Raw genomic sequence first — 16,758 nt, 5'->3', positions numbered from 1 at the left:
TTACATTTCATGATGAAAATGTCAATGATCTGCAAAAACCTGAGTGGAGCCTATCACAGTCAATCTAATATCACAGAGTCGAATCTCAGCATCTGTGCTAGACATCACTTCATCAGCTGACTCACAAACTGTGTATTTTGCTACAAATAAATTCTGAAGTGTCCAAGTCTGTTTATTAACTGCTGGGTTGCTGCTCCCTTCCCACTTTCACGATGTTTCAATGAATGTGTTTACATGTGTGCTGTTGAGTGGGTGTCAACAGAAGGACTCTCTGTCCAACCAATTAACAATAATCAACCTCGACGTCTGCTTGATGTTTTTGATTATACTAAACTGTATTTTAAATTTCTCATACTGGGGAGGGCTTTGGATAAGCCCCCTGTCACTTATGCACATATTCATTTTGTTTCTTATTGTATTGTTTGTTACTATGATGTATTGATTGTGCAAAACAAACAGCTTTGAGTGAATCTGTGTTATTGTATATATATGCATTGACTGCATGTAACAAACAGTTTGTATAAACAAGCATTTGGTATGTGCTAGCTGTGTGTGCTGTTGTGTCTGTGCTTGGACAAAGCTGACCTTGCGTACGTAGCTGACAGCGTCCTCTTCAGTGTAGACCTCGGCGCTGACCCCTCCCCTACGGCGCCGGGCCTTGACAACAGGGTTGGGCGGTGGGGGAGAAACCTCATCATCGTGTGAGTCCGATTGGCTGTTAGATTTCTGTCGTGCCATGATCTGCTTGCATTCTTCCTGTAAAACAAGAGGAGAAACACATTTGTTAGAGGGACAAGCATAGAGAGAGGCACACATTGAGGGAGAGAGAAAAAAGTATAACAAAATATAAATAATCAGATGGCCTAAGAAAACCGTGCCCAATTCGTAAAAAAGAAAATAGATGCAGCTTCAGGCAAGAGAAGACAAGATCATCTGCGAGCATCTGTTATTCTTTTACTTCACTAACGATCACATGAAGATGGACTGACGAACCTCTCCGAGCACCCTTTCTAACCACAAGCATCATGTGGATTCCTAACCAGTTCAGACAACATAACAGGTTTGTATAAACACAAACTCAAAGAAAGTACAACGGGCGTGTCCTAGTCCTGAGTGCACGCTGTCTGGACATCTGGCTGCTGTGGCATGAAGTGAAAGGCATCAAATATTAATATCTGCAGGCTTGAAGATGCAGAGAGAAGAAGGCTCAGCCAGGTACTCTCCTCCTCTCTGGAATAATGACATCAAAGAGGAGACAGGGTGCCTCCGGCTGCCTATTGTTTCAACTACTGAACACTCTGCAGGTGATGAATTATTGATTGCACACTTGATTAAGACATTAGCATAAGTACACAACAAAACCACTGTAGGCTTGTTAATGTGTGAAGCAGCTGTAGAGAAGGGCAATGGGATACCAGTTTGTGCAAAGGTAGCCAACATCCACTGCAAGACAAACATTTCTATTTCATTTTCAAATCCACTACATTCGCTTTAGTTTGCAGTAGAAATGCTCATGATTACCTCATTATTGATGAGTTCAACAATCCATATATTCAAAAATATATTCACCAACTTTTGTTAAGGAGTTCAGGACAGTCTTTTCTAACCAAGGGGACAATAATACTAATATTCAAATGGCTTTATGTCCTCCAGAAAAATGTGGAGTTTTTTTGTGATTGTTGCGGGCAAAAATCCTTGATTATGCGGCACGTTTTCTTAAAAAATGCGATGGAATATGCGGGATATTTATGCAATTTTATGCAATAGAATTGCGGGAACTTGCAAAAACTGCGGTTTCATCATGGCTTCGCGAGGTTTGCAGCTTTTCGATGATCTTCACGTTGCGTAATTACGTCACTTCATAACTCTTGTGTGAAGTAAACGCAACATTTTTCAACTTTCTGCTAAGATATATGACTTTTTTGCAACGAAAATGCGGGGATTATGAAATCATGCAAGCCCCGCATATTTTGTGCGGAAATCGGCAATTTATGGGGAGAAAGTGCGGCGTATTTGAAAAAAATGCTTTGATTATGCAGTGAATTATGCGATCGCATAATCGTGTTTTTCTGGAGAGACTGTATTATGGTAAGTGCTTAGTTGAACGGCCATAGAATGTTTGATGTTGATGTGATCGACAGAAAATTCATCAACTACTTTTGTATCATTAATCGCCTAAGTCATTTTTCATTCTCTAAATTTTGGAGTGCATTGTATAATTCATGTACCACCATTTTCTATGAAACATAGTGAGGCAACTGTTTTCTCAGTGAACCGGGAGAGGGGAGAAAGAAAAAAAAATAACACCCGGAACACCTGGGAGCAGAGTGATTACTGAGAGCATGAGCAGGGAGCAGAAAATGCTGCTGCTTCACTCTGCCTATATACTGACAGGAAAAGAAAGACAGAGACAGAGAGGAAGAGAGAGAGAGACAACCTGTGACAGAGCGATCACAAAGATGACAGAGACACAGACAACCAGAGTGAGAGGTGGAGAGACGAGGTGACGGTGAGGAGGCTGTCATATTACCTGAAAACTGAGACAAAACAAAATTGTCAAATCCAGACCTCACGCCTCTGCAAATTCTTTCTCAACTATCTCTTTCGATCATCCCAGCAGCATAATGTAATGGAGACAGTAACAGGGGTGGTGATGGCGCAGTGGATATGCTACATGCCTTTGGTGTGGGAGATCTGGGTTCAATTCCCACTACGATACATCAACCAATGTGTCCTTGAGCAAGACACTTAACCCATAGTTGCTCCAGAGGCATGCAACCATAGATAGATAGATAGATAGAGAGAGATATATACACAATTGTAAGTTGCTTTGGATAAAAGCATCAGCTAAATGACATGTAATACAACAATGCTATAATGATGACAGAACAGCAGCCAGTTAGACACTTTCACTCATTCTGTGAGTTGGTATCCTTTCATCTAATGATCTTTATGTCACAGACTATCTCTCTTAATTCCACTCCATTCTCTGTTTGACTTTGTGTCTCTCCTGCTCCTAGGGTTTGCTCACTGTCTGTGTAAAATGCAGATCCCATACACAATCTTCTTGCTTACGCAGAGTCACTGCCTGAGGGAACACAGCCAGCAGGAGGAGAAGAGAGGAGGTAGAGGCAGAGAGCAGCATCAAAACAGGCACACACACAATCTCACAAACACATGCACAGGCAGACTGCAGGGTGAGAGGAGAGCTCACATGCTCCAGCTTAATCAAGTTGGAAAGGTCTGCAATCAGGTAACACACTACACCCTCTAAACACAGCAAAGGCAAAGCCAAAACAAACATAACACTTCCCTTTCTTTCAAGCGCTGCAAATACATACATCTCACTCAAGTCAGAATCACTATTAACACACACACTCACTCAAACGAGGTAGTACCAAGCATCTTTACCTTGCAACAAAACTTCACATGCTTCGACAACAAAGTGTTGTATACTACTTGCTCCTGCCTGTATGAGACCATACAGGTTAGCTCCAGGAGGCTAACTACAGGCTAAATTTGTTAGCAGAGGTATTTACCATGGCATGGAGGGCCCCTGGCCAGGTGTGCTGTATGTCCCTCAGCCTGTCAGAGGCACCAGGCATCAAGTCAAAGTGTGAGTGTGTCAAAGTGTGCATGGGAATCAACACACGTTGATCCCCATCTCATACACACCTGACACACATGCCACATCGCAGTAGCAGCATCTTGCCATACCAGCACAGCAACCGCTGTGTGTATGTGTTGTGTTGTGGTGTGTGTGTGTGTGTGTGTGTGTGTGTGTGTGTGTGTGTGTGTGTGTATGTGTGTTGTTTTGTGTGTGTGCGTGTATGTGTGTGTGCGTGTGTGTGCGCGAGCACGCTCAGCTTTGAGGGTGTGTGTGTGTGTGCGAGTAATCAGAGAATCCAAGTTTGTGTGTGAGAGAGAGTGAGAGAGCACGAGTGGCAAAATGTCTGCAATCCCCACGACACCACAGCTGAAGAACAAGACTACTGATGAAAACACTGATTACAGCAAAAAGCCTGTCTTTTCATTGCTCCTGCGCAACTCTCTGTCTCTGCTTTCCAGCCCTCACTCTCCCTCTCTCGCGCGCACACAGTCACAATCAGGTGGCGCACTAAGCAGGCTCCTCTTGCTTTCCCCCTGTCACTATGACAACTGGGCACTGTGAGCATCTGAATAGTTGGCGGTAAGTTGGAGCAGGAAGCAACGGTGGCTCACACCTTCATTCACACACGCACAGAACACACCAGTTCTGATGCCTGTTGACAGATCTCTGTCTCTCACACATCTACAGTGATTCAATTCACAGAAGGGAAAATGTCACCCCCACCCCCCCATCCCCACCACCCCAGCCCGCCCCTCAACGCGGACTTCTGTTATAATCAAATGGAGTCTTGTGCGTGGCTCTATGACTCCAAACATTCCCATAGGGATACATCAATACATCATCGTCCCATACATTCCCAGTGTGTGCCAGACACTGTTCTGTACCAGTGTCTTCCCCACTCTTTACTGATTTCCAGCCCCACCCACACGCTTTCCTCTTAGGTCAGAGGGTCAGGCATCAAGTGAGGACTTTGTGTCTGGCTCCAACAAGTCCTCATACTGTTCTGGTCCCAATGCTCAACCACAGAAAACATGTGCAGCATGACTTTCGATGTCTCGTACATGTAAATGCAGAGGAGGCTTCATTAGTCCAAGGTGAGCTGAGAACAGCTGCAATGTGTCTTTAGCAGCAGCAGAGGTAAACTTTTTCTTGCTTTAGCTCTTCTGTAACAACACACAGGCTCTGCAGTTTGAGGCAATGCCATTTATCATTTCCAGGGCTATGCACAGTACCTAAGCAACACACATCTGCAATTGTTTTTTTGCAACCATTTCACCTTGTTGCAATCGTATCTCAATCTGAGGTATTGCAATTTTGTTTTTCTATTTCAAACATTTAATATCTTTCCAAAAGCACAGTGCACATATTTTAATACCCTGCCATTTATTTTATTTATTTACCAATATACTGTATTTTCCATTCTAGTATCAGTGATATAAGCCTATGTCAGACTCTCTCCTCCACTCTCCCTCCTTTTCTCCTCTGCTCTCCATGCGTCATCATCGACGGCTGGGTGCCAGAGAGAGAGAGAGGATGGGAGAGGAGGGAGAGGAGACAGAGGACACAGACGTAAGCAGGAGACAGAAGCTCTGTAAAAAGTGGACTTTCCATTAGAAACACAGTAACTGTGGGTCAGAGATATACAAAAGAATGGAGACACAGACAAAAGATGACACATGCAATCCCAGCCACACTCTCTCAATCAAAAGTCACTGTTATTAAACCATTATCAATTCAAATTTTAACTCACTGATGGATGATGAGTCATATTAAAATGGCCACTCCTGTTTTGTTCATTCCCTGAACCAATTTGCACCAATACAATATGAACAAAAGTTATGACAAACTCTCATCCTAATAGCTATGACTAACCAATATTAATCAGCCTAACCACCCATCATGCTCAGCGCAAAAGCATTGAACCCATCAGAGAGGCTCAGTAGGCTCGCAGCACAAATACATCAAAATATCTATTCTTCCATGAAGTTCATTTCTGATATTAGTTAGAAAAAAGGAAGCATTCATAAGCGGTTACCTTAGGTTGCCCTAATCCGGTGACAGAGACAATTTCTCTCTCCACTGTCAGAGCTGAAAGCATGCGAGTGAACCAAAAACAACAATGTACCACACACACACACACACACACACACACACACACACACACACACACACACACACACACACACACACACAGATACACACACACAGGTAATGAAGCATGGAGAGCTGATCCACCAGCAGAGCTAACAGTCTACTCATCACTCTGTTCCACACCATTACAGCACCACAATGGACAGAAAGTTTGCTGCTGTATTAGGACTGTGTGTGTGTGTGTGTGTGTGTGTGTGTGTGTGTGTGTGTGTGTGTGTGTGTGTGTGTGTGTGTGTGTGCAGAGCTGACGTCCTGGCTATGAAATGATGTTCACTCTCTATGGTTGCAACACACACACACACACACACTCATATCTCAATGGTAACTCTCCATTTATGACATTCTTTTTTTTTTTTACTCAACCCTCAAATCTGTTAAAAACTTAACCAGTGTAAAACTTACACTCCAACCAAGTCTTAATTCTAAAATAAACTTCTGGGGACCAGCCTTTACATCCCAAGTAATGGTGAATAAACTGTTGTTGCTATGACAGCCAAGACTCATAGCATGAGCAAGACTCATACCCTGCTCCTTACATCACAAGTACAGTTTTCTCACGCTTGCAGGATGTTAGTGGTAGTTCTTTCGTTACTGAGGGGTCGCTGTTGTTCAGTGCTTTGAGTACTTTCAACCAATCTATAAGATACGTTTCACATCTATCAAGACTGCATCATGCATCCTATGAATCAGAATTGAAAAGGGAATTATTTAGAGCTGAAACTCTGTTGATGCATCATCAATGCATAGTAAATGGACAGAAAATTAATCTGCAACACTTTCGCTAATCAATGAATCTTTTAAGTACAATTTTACAAAAACTAGCTTCTCAAATGTGAATATTTGCTAGTTTCCTTAGTCTGAATTATTAAGCACAATATCTTTGGATTTTTGACTGTTGGTTTGACAAAACAACCTATTTGAATATGTCAGCTTAGGCTTTGGAAAATTGTAATGGACATTTTTCACTTTTTTCTGACATTTTAAAGGAAATACTGATAACCGATTTATCAAGAAAAGAATTCTCTGATTAATCAATAATGGAAATGATTGTTAATTGCAGCCCTAGTATTTGTATGCAATCTGCTGGTAATACCACATGATTCTACCTGCTTTACCAATACTATGCCTGGGTATAACATTAGTGAACTGCTCAGGCAAACATCCTTTACACAGCTTTATTCCTGTGTAGTTTCGGTAGGTATCTCTTTAACCAGTGCCTGAATTGGACCAAAAAAGGTGCCAGTACCCTAACTCAGCAGTTGCATGGCATGTGTCTTTGAAATATTTATATTCACAAGTATATCTTGTAGGGGTGACTCCGAATAGTTGACTATTCGATGATTCAATCTAAGGAGCCTGATCTGACTGCCAATCTCGAATCGTCACTTCTCTGTCCCAGGGCTTTACATCTTCGTGCTGTAGTACACCTGAAACATTTTCTCTTTCTCTCACACCAACCACAGGTTAGTTAGGGAGGAAGGAGGCATGCAACGGGCAGATGAGAGAGGACAAAGAAGGACCACCAGGGAAACAGGGGCTGGGGGTCCGATTTACCTGTAGGGGCCCCAGGGTTGGCTGGGGAGGAGGTTTAGGCCCGGGTCACTGCTTGCTCCCTAGGCTGATTTGTCAGAATACCCCACTCCCAGCATGGTGGTGATGAGTGAACACAGAGGCTGAAACTAATTACACTGTGCTACAAACTTTTGTATGGGACATACCGATGATAAACTGAATATTCTAGACCTGTGCTGCTAATATGCTGTTTGCACACATCTCTGGCACACACATATGTAGATTGATCTAAATAGTTAAAGAGCAAAACAAGAGGAAGACTGAAACAACATAAAACAAACATAAAATATAGGGGAGATAATCCAAAGCTACACCTAATTCTAATGCTCTCAGCAGACTCAACAAATAACCAAACCCTCCTGACAAATTGTCAATCAGAGGCCTTTGAAGGAACTGGCAGATTTGTTATGATAGGTTCTGGTGACAGCTCAATGGCTGGCAGCACAGAAAGGCTTCTCATCTTACAGGGGACGGCGAGACAGTGGCTGATTGACTGATCGACTGACAGACAGTAAGTGAGGAACTCTCTCATAATGCAATGTGATAGGATCTTTCAAACAGAGCTGATGCAGTACGGTAAAAATTAGTTTTACCTGACATGCATTATGATGCTGAGGGACGCTAGGCACCAATATATAATCAATGCAACACTGGCCTACATTCAATAGAGATGTAGAGACACAAAGAAAGAGGTCTAACTTTCTTGATGCTGTTATGTTATATTTTAAAACAAAAAACTGGGGACAAAATGGGTTAAAGGGTTGTAGAAATGCTTTAATTTAAATACCACTTTTCCTAAGGTAGTTACAAAGTGCTTTGGCAGTCATGTCATGCAATAAAACCACAGTAATAAAGTAAATAAGTACAATAAATACAATATTGGAGCTGAAAAAATAAGAATAAAATAATTAATTAAAGTAATTAATTATTTTTATTCTTATTTTTTCAAACAGAAAATTAATTTAAAAACTATTTTCATAATTGATTAATCGTTTAAGTACATTTATTGTGTGATGGTAAACTAAATATCTTCTATTTTTCTATAAAGACATTTTAAGATGACAATATTAACAAAAGATTAACAAAAAAAAAAACATTAGTTGCAAACTACAAACATACAGTATATTGCATGTCAATGAGAGTAGAGCTTTTAGTTTGTAGCTAATTCATTTCAAGCCTTGCACAATACAATCTCTTTTAAATGTATTCTAAAGGCAATGAATGGATGCTGAAATGGGTATGTGTTTAATTTAGTTCCAATTTTGGATGGAGAAATGGAGGTATAGAGCAATTTTGAGTGAGACGGTCAACAAAGAAAATGCGTGAAAAGAGCAAGAAGAAACAAAATATATAAAAGACGGGATACTAGTGGGTGAGACAAAACTTAAATGGATATGGCTGCTGATGAAAGAGAGGGGAATGAAAAAATAAAAGGCCAAGAGGATTAAGGGAGACACTTTAAAAAGCCAGGAGTGAAGCATGAGACACAAACTTATGACAGCCCTGTGAGCGTAAGGAACACAGTGGGCATTGTGCCAACCTTAACACAACATAACACCACCACAAACAGATACACATATACAGAGAAAGCAGAAACTGTTTAGCAACTGCTCCTCTGCAAGGGCCTTGTAAAAAACAAGATAGAAAGGGGTTTTACTAAACGTGTTCGCTTTATTAATGGAGAACAGCACCCCAAAATATGACAAAGCAACATTTTCAATGGGTCCTAAGTTGTGATTTGAAATTACAGAAAAGTGCCAAGGCATGTAGTCACACAATTTGGTGCATCCAAGCACCACACACACACAGCCGGCTGCCATGCGCCGAACATTTAGTTGCCGGTGCAGGTGGTATTTTCATGATCAAAGTGTTGATGGAGAAAGAGAGAGACGCATCTTACGTCATCAGATGTGTTTTTACGGAAAGTAATAGAAAGAGGAGAAAGTCTTCTGTGGAAATAAAGTGCTACACAAGGAACCAGGAATCTTTGCAAGTTGATTCTTATAAATGACGGTGGTCCTGGGATGCCAGAAAACACTGTTAAGCCTAATGAGGATGCAACGAGCCTAATTAAATAAAACATCTGCGTGGCAGCTGCTAACTTGATATACTGAGTGACATATCCACACTCACACATTCAGTCCTGGCACTTGTAGCTGGTGCTGCCTGTTGGACGGATCCGTAATGATACGTAATGGAATCCATTCTCTAATAATCACTGTTTCAATTAGAGATGGCCCAATACCATTTTTTGCTTCCCGATACCGATTCTGATACCTGAACTTGCGTATCGGCCGATACCAAGTACCGATCCGATACCAGTGTGTCATATATTTTATAATGTTTTAACAACTGTATACTACTATCCCTGTATGGATGTGATATGATTTCTATCTTTGTTGTCAGTCTGACTCAGGTTAAACTCTTTGTGAAACATGAACGCAACAGAACTTTATTTTATTCTGCAGTTTGACAGTCAGTTATAACGGAAAAAGAACATAAATAAACTACTTTAATGTAGATTTTCTTTAGGGCTTTATTACGTGGTATCGGATTGGTGCATAAACTCCAGTACTTCCCGATACCGATACCAGCGTTTTAGGCAGCATCAGAGAACAATATCAATATCTCTGCTGTTCATGGGAGAGCACAACAAGCTCTTGTATTAATAAGAAACAAACTTACTGTGTATTCTACTGTAAATGTAGTGTAACTCTACAGTAAATACTAGTGAGAAACACACTAACAAATAGAAAACGTTGGTTAAGAGATGTCAGATTACTTTCAAAACTCTGCTAAGGTGTCCCATAAAATGTCTTTTTACACTATAGTGTGCCAAAAATTAAGGTTCACTACTCACTGAGATGAAAATTCCACACTGAGCTGAGCTGTTAGAGGTGGGGAGATAAGAACACCCATCTGAAGCTACTGTTTTAAGGATCAAAGGCATCATTACTATGCATTAATAGGCAGGATGAAAAGGAGTGAGACGCCTGTTATTTTCCCATTCATAATGTCAACTGAGTACCAAACTCATCTTATTATGTCAAAACAAAAGTTAAAAACAAACTAGTCAGACTAATGATTGTATGCACTCAAGTTTGTGGGTGTGCGTTAGTGTTTAAAAGAGAGACACCAAATAGAAACCAAGATAGAAACAAACTCAGAAAGAAAGAAAGAAAGGGAAGTATGTTTGCAGAGGAAAACAGGAAAAAACATAACATCAAAGAACAAAACTGTGAGAGCAGACGATGAGAAACCGAGACAGAGAAAAAACATTTTCAAGATAAGCTTGTGAATGCGTTATGAAATGGATCCTGTGTAGATATGAGGTTAGGTTAGGTCTGGCAAAGGGGGAGAAAGAATACCACGGTGATCTAATTGGCACACAAAAAAAACTTCAACACATAAAAGGAGAGATGGAATTAACTTTGTAAATAAAGGGGCTCATTCAACACATGACTACAGTCTATCTATCCTCTACTGTTGCCTAGGTTACCGCCTCTAGTGGGCGTCGAGTGCTGACGAAAATGGCTGAGAGTGAAGAAAGAGAAACAAAGACAAACATAGAGGGTGACATGCAGGTAAAAATGTGATGACAAAGTGCAAGAGCTTCAGAAACAAGACCTGACAACTTGATTCAACAACATTCTTAAAGTTCCATATATTTTGCATTTAAAAATGGTCTTCCATTACTGGAACACTGATAAAGATTAATAACAATACAAGATAGAAAATGAAATCCAGAATAAATGGACAGAAATGGACCAAATATTGTCCTCAAAGTTACCCTGCGCAGGGGTAAAGGAGCACTATAAGCCTCTTAAATAACTGGGACACCACAAAAACAAACATGGCCTTTTCAAATTCCACAAATGACTGATCTAGCCCCAGATTTAAAAGCCTAGATTTAAAAGGCTTGACTGGAATAGTGTTGGGTAACGGTGGACCCTAGAGGGCTAAAAGACTGCAGTTTTTTTTTTATTCTAACAACTTGTATACACCAGGTGATTTCATTTCAAGCCCTGTTCCTTAAACCATACTGTAGACCCTTACTACTACCCTAAGATATGCTTTTTAAGCATCAATGATAACATATGATCATAGTGTCATTATGTGCATGTGCAAACACATTCTAAGTTTAAGATTACAGCCTCACGGTGTGAATCAAGTGTCTTTTTTTGGCAGTCAAAGATTATTGGGGAACTGCACTAGTGTCAGATGTGTCCTCCATTTGAGTCCTCTTGATACTGGGGCACTTTTTCTTGAAGCAAAACTCCAAATCTCATTTCCTCTGGGAAATCAAAATAATATTTCCTGTCATGTAAACAGAAATATTATGTGGAACTGTTAGTTTTGCAGTCATGTAAGCAGTCAGACTACTGCTTTTTAGATGACAGTATTTGATGTTTGTGGCATCAGTCACATGCAAAGGGTGAGATTGAGGAGTGAAAACAAAAATTAGAATAGAAAAAACAACTCTGAGGACACTATAATCAGAGCCTACAGGGTGATTCCAAGGTGGGGATGGGGCTGAGTAAATGCTATATATGTAAGTAACAGCAGTAGAGACAGTGTGATGAAACTATCTGTCGCACAGGCAGCAAGATTGAGCAGAGCATGACATACATTACATTATTGCACAGGGTGTGAAAGATATGTACTGCAGTGAGTGGAGCATGTCACATGCAATAATGTTTCCCACCTAGCAATGTATTATCTTTCACCAGCCACTTGTACACATTGCAATGTCGCCTCTGGACACCAAAGCCCAGTTTCAGGAAAATAAAGGCCCATGTGTACTATAGCCTATTTATCTATGCTAGCTAGTTAGATAATGTAAGAAATATTAAATTATCTTCCTCTCTCTTATATTTCCTTCTCAAAGAACTTGTAAATGACTAACTATTTTTCATACAACCTGCTCTGCATATGTTAAACAAGGGGCTTTGATGACAACAGAAAAACTTTGATGCTCATTTGTTGTTGAGCTAGAAAACACAGTGTGCAAGCGTGCAGTCATTTTACAGCATAAATTACTTGCAACTTGCTACTGTATGCTTCTGTTGAGCTTCCTCACATCTATTAGTATTCATGCTGCTTCTCTGACTATGCAGCATTACAGTCCCCACTAACAGCAGCAGAAGCTCCACTATCAATGCTGTTTCCTTGGCCACAGAGCTCTGCGAGGATCACTGCTCCAGATTCTTACAGCAGACAGATGCAAACACATAAACAAGTCTGTAGGACATATTAAAGAGAACAGTCTGGCCTTCATCCTGAACTTTTTGTTGGTTCTGTCCTAAAAACCTAGACTTAATATGTTCTAAGCACAGATTGTTGTAAATAAGAGTTTGATTGGTCTGTATAGATAAATAAATACCAGGACAATACATTAATAAATATAATTCACTATACATCATTACTTGTATAACATGATGAAGGCTTTGATTTTTCATAAAAACCAAAATTGTGGGAAATATCACTTGTTAGACTTTTTTTTTTTTTTAAATCAGATGACTCTCACATGCTAGCACAGACGCACACATCCCAGCAGCAAGGATGGAGACCGTCTTCCAGGCATTGGGATGCTGAACTTCAGCCCTGCTATATCTGATGGTGCTTCACAATCACTTCTCTTGTTGGAGACTACTTTCTAAAGCCTAAACTCTCCTCAGGGCAACATCGACAGCCTACAGCTCCCTCTCATACACCTTTATGACCTATTTGTAGCAGGAGTGAATGAGTAGAGCCCATTGTTTAAACAAATCAAAATCACAATCATCTGATCAAACTACCCATCCGTGTTTCTGCCTGATCAAGCGTTGGGAAAGAAGATCCACTGAGGCTACACTCTGGGAAACCCTATTTTGGAGAAAACTTAACTTGCATATTAGGCACAATTGACATATATACATATGTATATCCTGCGATCCTTTATAAAAAAAGCTGAAAAAACTGATAGTATTAGCCTTCTTAGAACTTTAAATCAGCAGTATGGTGTGCCTGCTAGTAGATTGAAAGTTATTTAGCTCAAATCACCTAATAAATATAGCAGGAGTCAGTGAAGCAACTTTCATGTAAAAAGCATCTTGCCACTGTAGAGGTGCCAGTCGGAGCCAACACATCTGCTTAAAAGAGACAGACACAAACACACATTGTTTGTCAGCCACACTGAATGTGCTACAGAGGTTGCCCTGTTTAACCTGTTTTCTAGTTATGATCTTTCTTTTCCCTCTTCTTGCAAAAGCCTACTCTAATCTCTGTAGCTATTATTAAATGAATGTGTCACCTCTTGTGTCTCTCTGCTCATAGACAGACAGGCCGATACAAACAGTTTGTTCCCTGAGCCTGCAAACAGGACACTGGCCTTTTATGGGTGCTCCTCTGTCATTCCCTAATGGATTCTCCTATTATAGGATGAAAAGTGAAAGCTCTTTCATAACAGTTTGAGCACAGTCTGTTATTTTAACACAGTAACTAACTGGGATGTTCTCTGTCTGCTCATATGTGATGGTGTTACAAACATCGGTTGAAGAGATACAATGTAACATACAAATAAAACAGCGTTTGTGCACAGTGCACGGTACACATGAAATACCAGCACACTTGATGATGTGTGTTTTTTTACACATGCAAGTATCCACAACATTAAAACAGCATTACAGTGTGTAACTGAGCCTGTAATAACCACTCATGTCATTTATAGACTATTTTAGTTACATAGGCTGTATTGTGATACATGGTGAGAAAATATTGATATCAGAGAAATCAAACAATAAATCCCTACTTGGTAACTGGCACACACTGCAATGAACATTAATGTCATATATTGTATTTAGGTTTAAAGTACATTATAATTACCAACTTCAAGCTCACCACACAAGATTTCAGGCAACACGGAGCCCCCACATAACAGAAAGACTCAGACTAAGAAATCTAAATCATACAAAACTTTGTTATCACCAACCTTCTCCAGCTTTTCAAAATGCTCCCGCAGGAATTTCATAGGACGCTCAGGCTTAGCGATGCAGAGGTTCACAATGCACTCTTTGAGGATCTGCTGGATGTTATGCTTCTGCACAAATATTTCACAGCCCTTCAAACTCTCGTCTTCTTCCAGAGTGGAGGAGGAGGTGGCCATCTTATCTTTTATCTCTGTGGCAGTGGGAGAAAACAGGGTGGACCATGAGAGGAGGGGAGGGAAAGCAGAATAGAGAAGGGGGTAGAACAGGGGCAAAGGAGGGGGGAAATGCAGCGCATACAGTATGATAAGAGGAAAGTAGGATAGAGAATAGAGGAGCAATGAATCGTAGAAAGGAGGTGAGTGGACATTTCACACCCTGTTGCTTATGGTTCCTGTCGAGGAACCACCTCATGACATGAAATGCAAGACATGACAGTGTATGATGATTGATGCAATTGTATGTTACCTTTCTTAGTTGAAGAAGATGGCTCATTTTGTAAATACCAATAAAAAACATGGTACTGCAGTTATAGGGTTGGGTGATATGACGACATACACTATAAAGATATATAAATTGGTCAACTGGGAGTTTGCTATTTGGTTTATACCATAGTAGCTATCCATTTAATATAGACTATGTGGGTGTATTAGACTAGTGTGGACAATGTTGCATATAAATGAGCAGTTCTGCTTTAAGATCTTATTTGGTCGACATATGATTAGTAAAATTTCATTAGGGCAAATGTGCATGCCTTTTACCTGTGTTTGATTGTGGGCATGTGACAGAAGGAGCCCAAAAAAGAGGGTTATGGTTAATTGCCTCTAAATTACATGAACAGTATTTAAGGCATTTAAGTGGGGTATACACACCTCATGCACAATAGATGTATTACTATGCATGGCCATTTTTTTGTTTGAAGATGACGTTTTGGAAACTGGCTTAAACGGATGTTACTTGTGAAAGTAAACACTTCAGCAGGCGGATGCAAAGCCAATTATATAATGACAACAGCTACAATTATGTCAGACTACAGTTATGTAAAATAACATAGCAGCATGTCACATAGCAAGACAGGAAGCTGAACAGGTGTAGCTAACTGTAAACTCCCCCGTATCACTTCCTCATATGGAAATCACGTCTACGATGTTTTCTTTTTTTAAATGCATGATAAATGCCTTTAGGGCATGACATCTACCAAGTTTTCCTCACAGCAAACAACAAAACAGTTCCACATATAACAATATTGCCATGCATACTGTGAATCTAGTGATGAATGAGCACCTGTTTAGTTGCATCCATTAGACAGCTAGCCCTGCTAGCTCTGCTAACCTTATAATGACAACCAAACCACAACGAAGGGGGATTTACTGCGATGTAAACGCTATGAAGGGCTTGATCCTAACCGATGTGTTCATAAAAACACGGTCTAGTCGGTGCTCTCGCTGCTGTCCCTACCGTTCTTTCTGGAGGATGCTCAGTGAGAAAACACTTCGCTGATGATGGGAGATTGGTGAGGTACCGTTGGTTAGCCGAGATGCTGTTGCTGCTGCTGCTCTGCCTCTCTGATACCTCGGCTCGCTCTGCGTCAGTCCCGATGACGTCAATCTGTCATCCTCTCGACCGCAGCGGTACTCTCTCGAGGCCACGCGCCAGTGCATTTGCAGGTTAAACATATTTAAAGGAAACATCCAACTTGAAAAGGGATTGGGGTGTATTTCAGTAACATTGAACAGGGTTTATCTGCAAATATGAAGACATACTGTATGCGTACGCTATTTAGGCCTAGAGAGAAACCCTGAAAGTAACATCTGTGATGCAGGGCCAGCCGACCCACCCACCCTCTCTTCCATCTCACAAAATTCTTACCAGACTCCATAAAGAAAATTGTGTGGATTTTTCATATGTCCTTATTTATTCCAGCACTATTTGCACTAAATGTATTCTTGTTTACAGTTTACATGAACAATATAGACACTGTAGGCTTTATGCTTGTCATATATATACAGTTAATACCTCAGCTTTTCTTTGTTTTTAGCTGTGTGTCTGTTTCTATCTTCCCTACTAGAGCAACAACTGGAGTTTATTCCTTGTATTTGTACACATACTTGGCCAATAAAGCTGATTTTAAATCTGGTTCTGATATTTAATTTACTCAAGATTGTATTTTTTACAAATTGTTTTTCCCAATATGAAACTCTTAACAGCTTTCTCTACACTGTCGGGAATAAAACTCTAGTTTAGGCTAGTAACCCTAAATTATTTTTCGTTTTGTTTACTTGAGCCAATCAAATCTATCATGTGTATGTTTAACTGTCACAAAACCCAGACATTTTCAGATTTTTCTTTTTAAACATGACCTCATGTCAATGTTCATAATGGTTACGGCCCTGACATCAGATAATGGAACAATGGGATATTCATCATGAGTGCGCTCGCTGAGATATAACAATGTTTCTG

General features: G+C 40.4%; 1 protein-coding gene across 1 annotated transcript in view; it reads right to left on the bottom strand.

Annotated features, from left to right (window-relative positions):
- The window catches only part of prkar1b (protein kinase, cAMP-dependent, regulatory, type I, beta), a 62,786-nt gene extending 46,898 nt beyond the window's left edge, over positions 1-15,888 (bottom strand). The window contains exons 1-3 of the mRNA XM_078269754.1: positions 15,757-15,888; positions 14,304-14,491; positions 586-756 (exon numbers count right to left, since the gene is read on the bottom strand). Coding sequence (XP_078125880.1) covers positions 586-756; positions 14,304-14,477 — 345 coding nt within the window. The 5' untranslated portion in view covers positions 14,478-14,491; positions 15,757-15,888. The remainder of the gene's footprint in view (positions 1-585; positions 757-14,303; positions 14,492-15,756) is intronic.
- Between the last annotated feature and the right edge of the window lie 870 nt (positions 15,889-16,758).

The sequence above is a fragment of the Sander vitreus genome, chromosome 15, assembly GCF_031162955.1.
Source record: "Sander vitreus isolate 19-12246 chromosome 15, sanVit1, whole genome shotgun sequence".
Taxonomy (NCBI): domain Eukaryota; kingdom Metazoa; phylum Chordata; class Actinopteri; order Perciformes; family Percidae; genus Sander; species Sander vitreus.
Note: the sequence above shows the minus strand (reverse complement) of the source record. Positions and strands in the feature narration are given on the sequence as shown.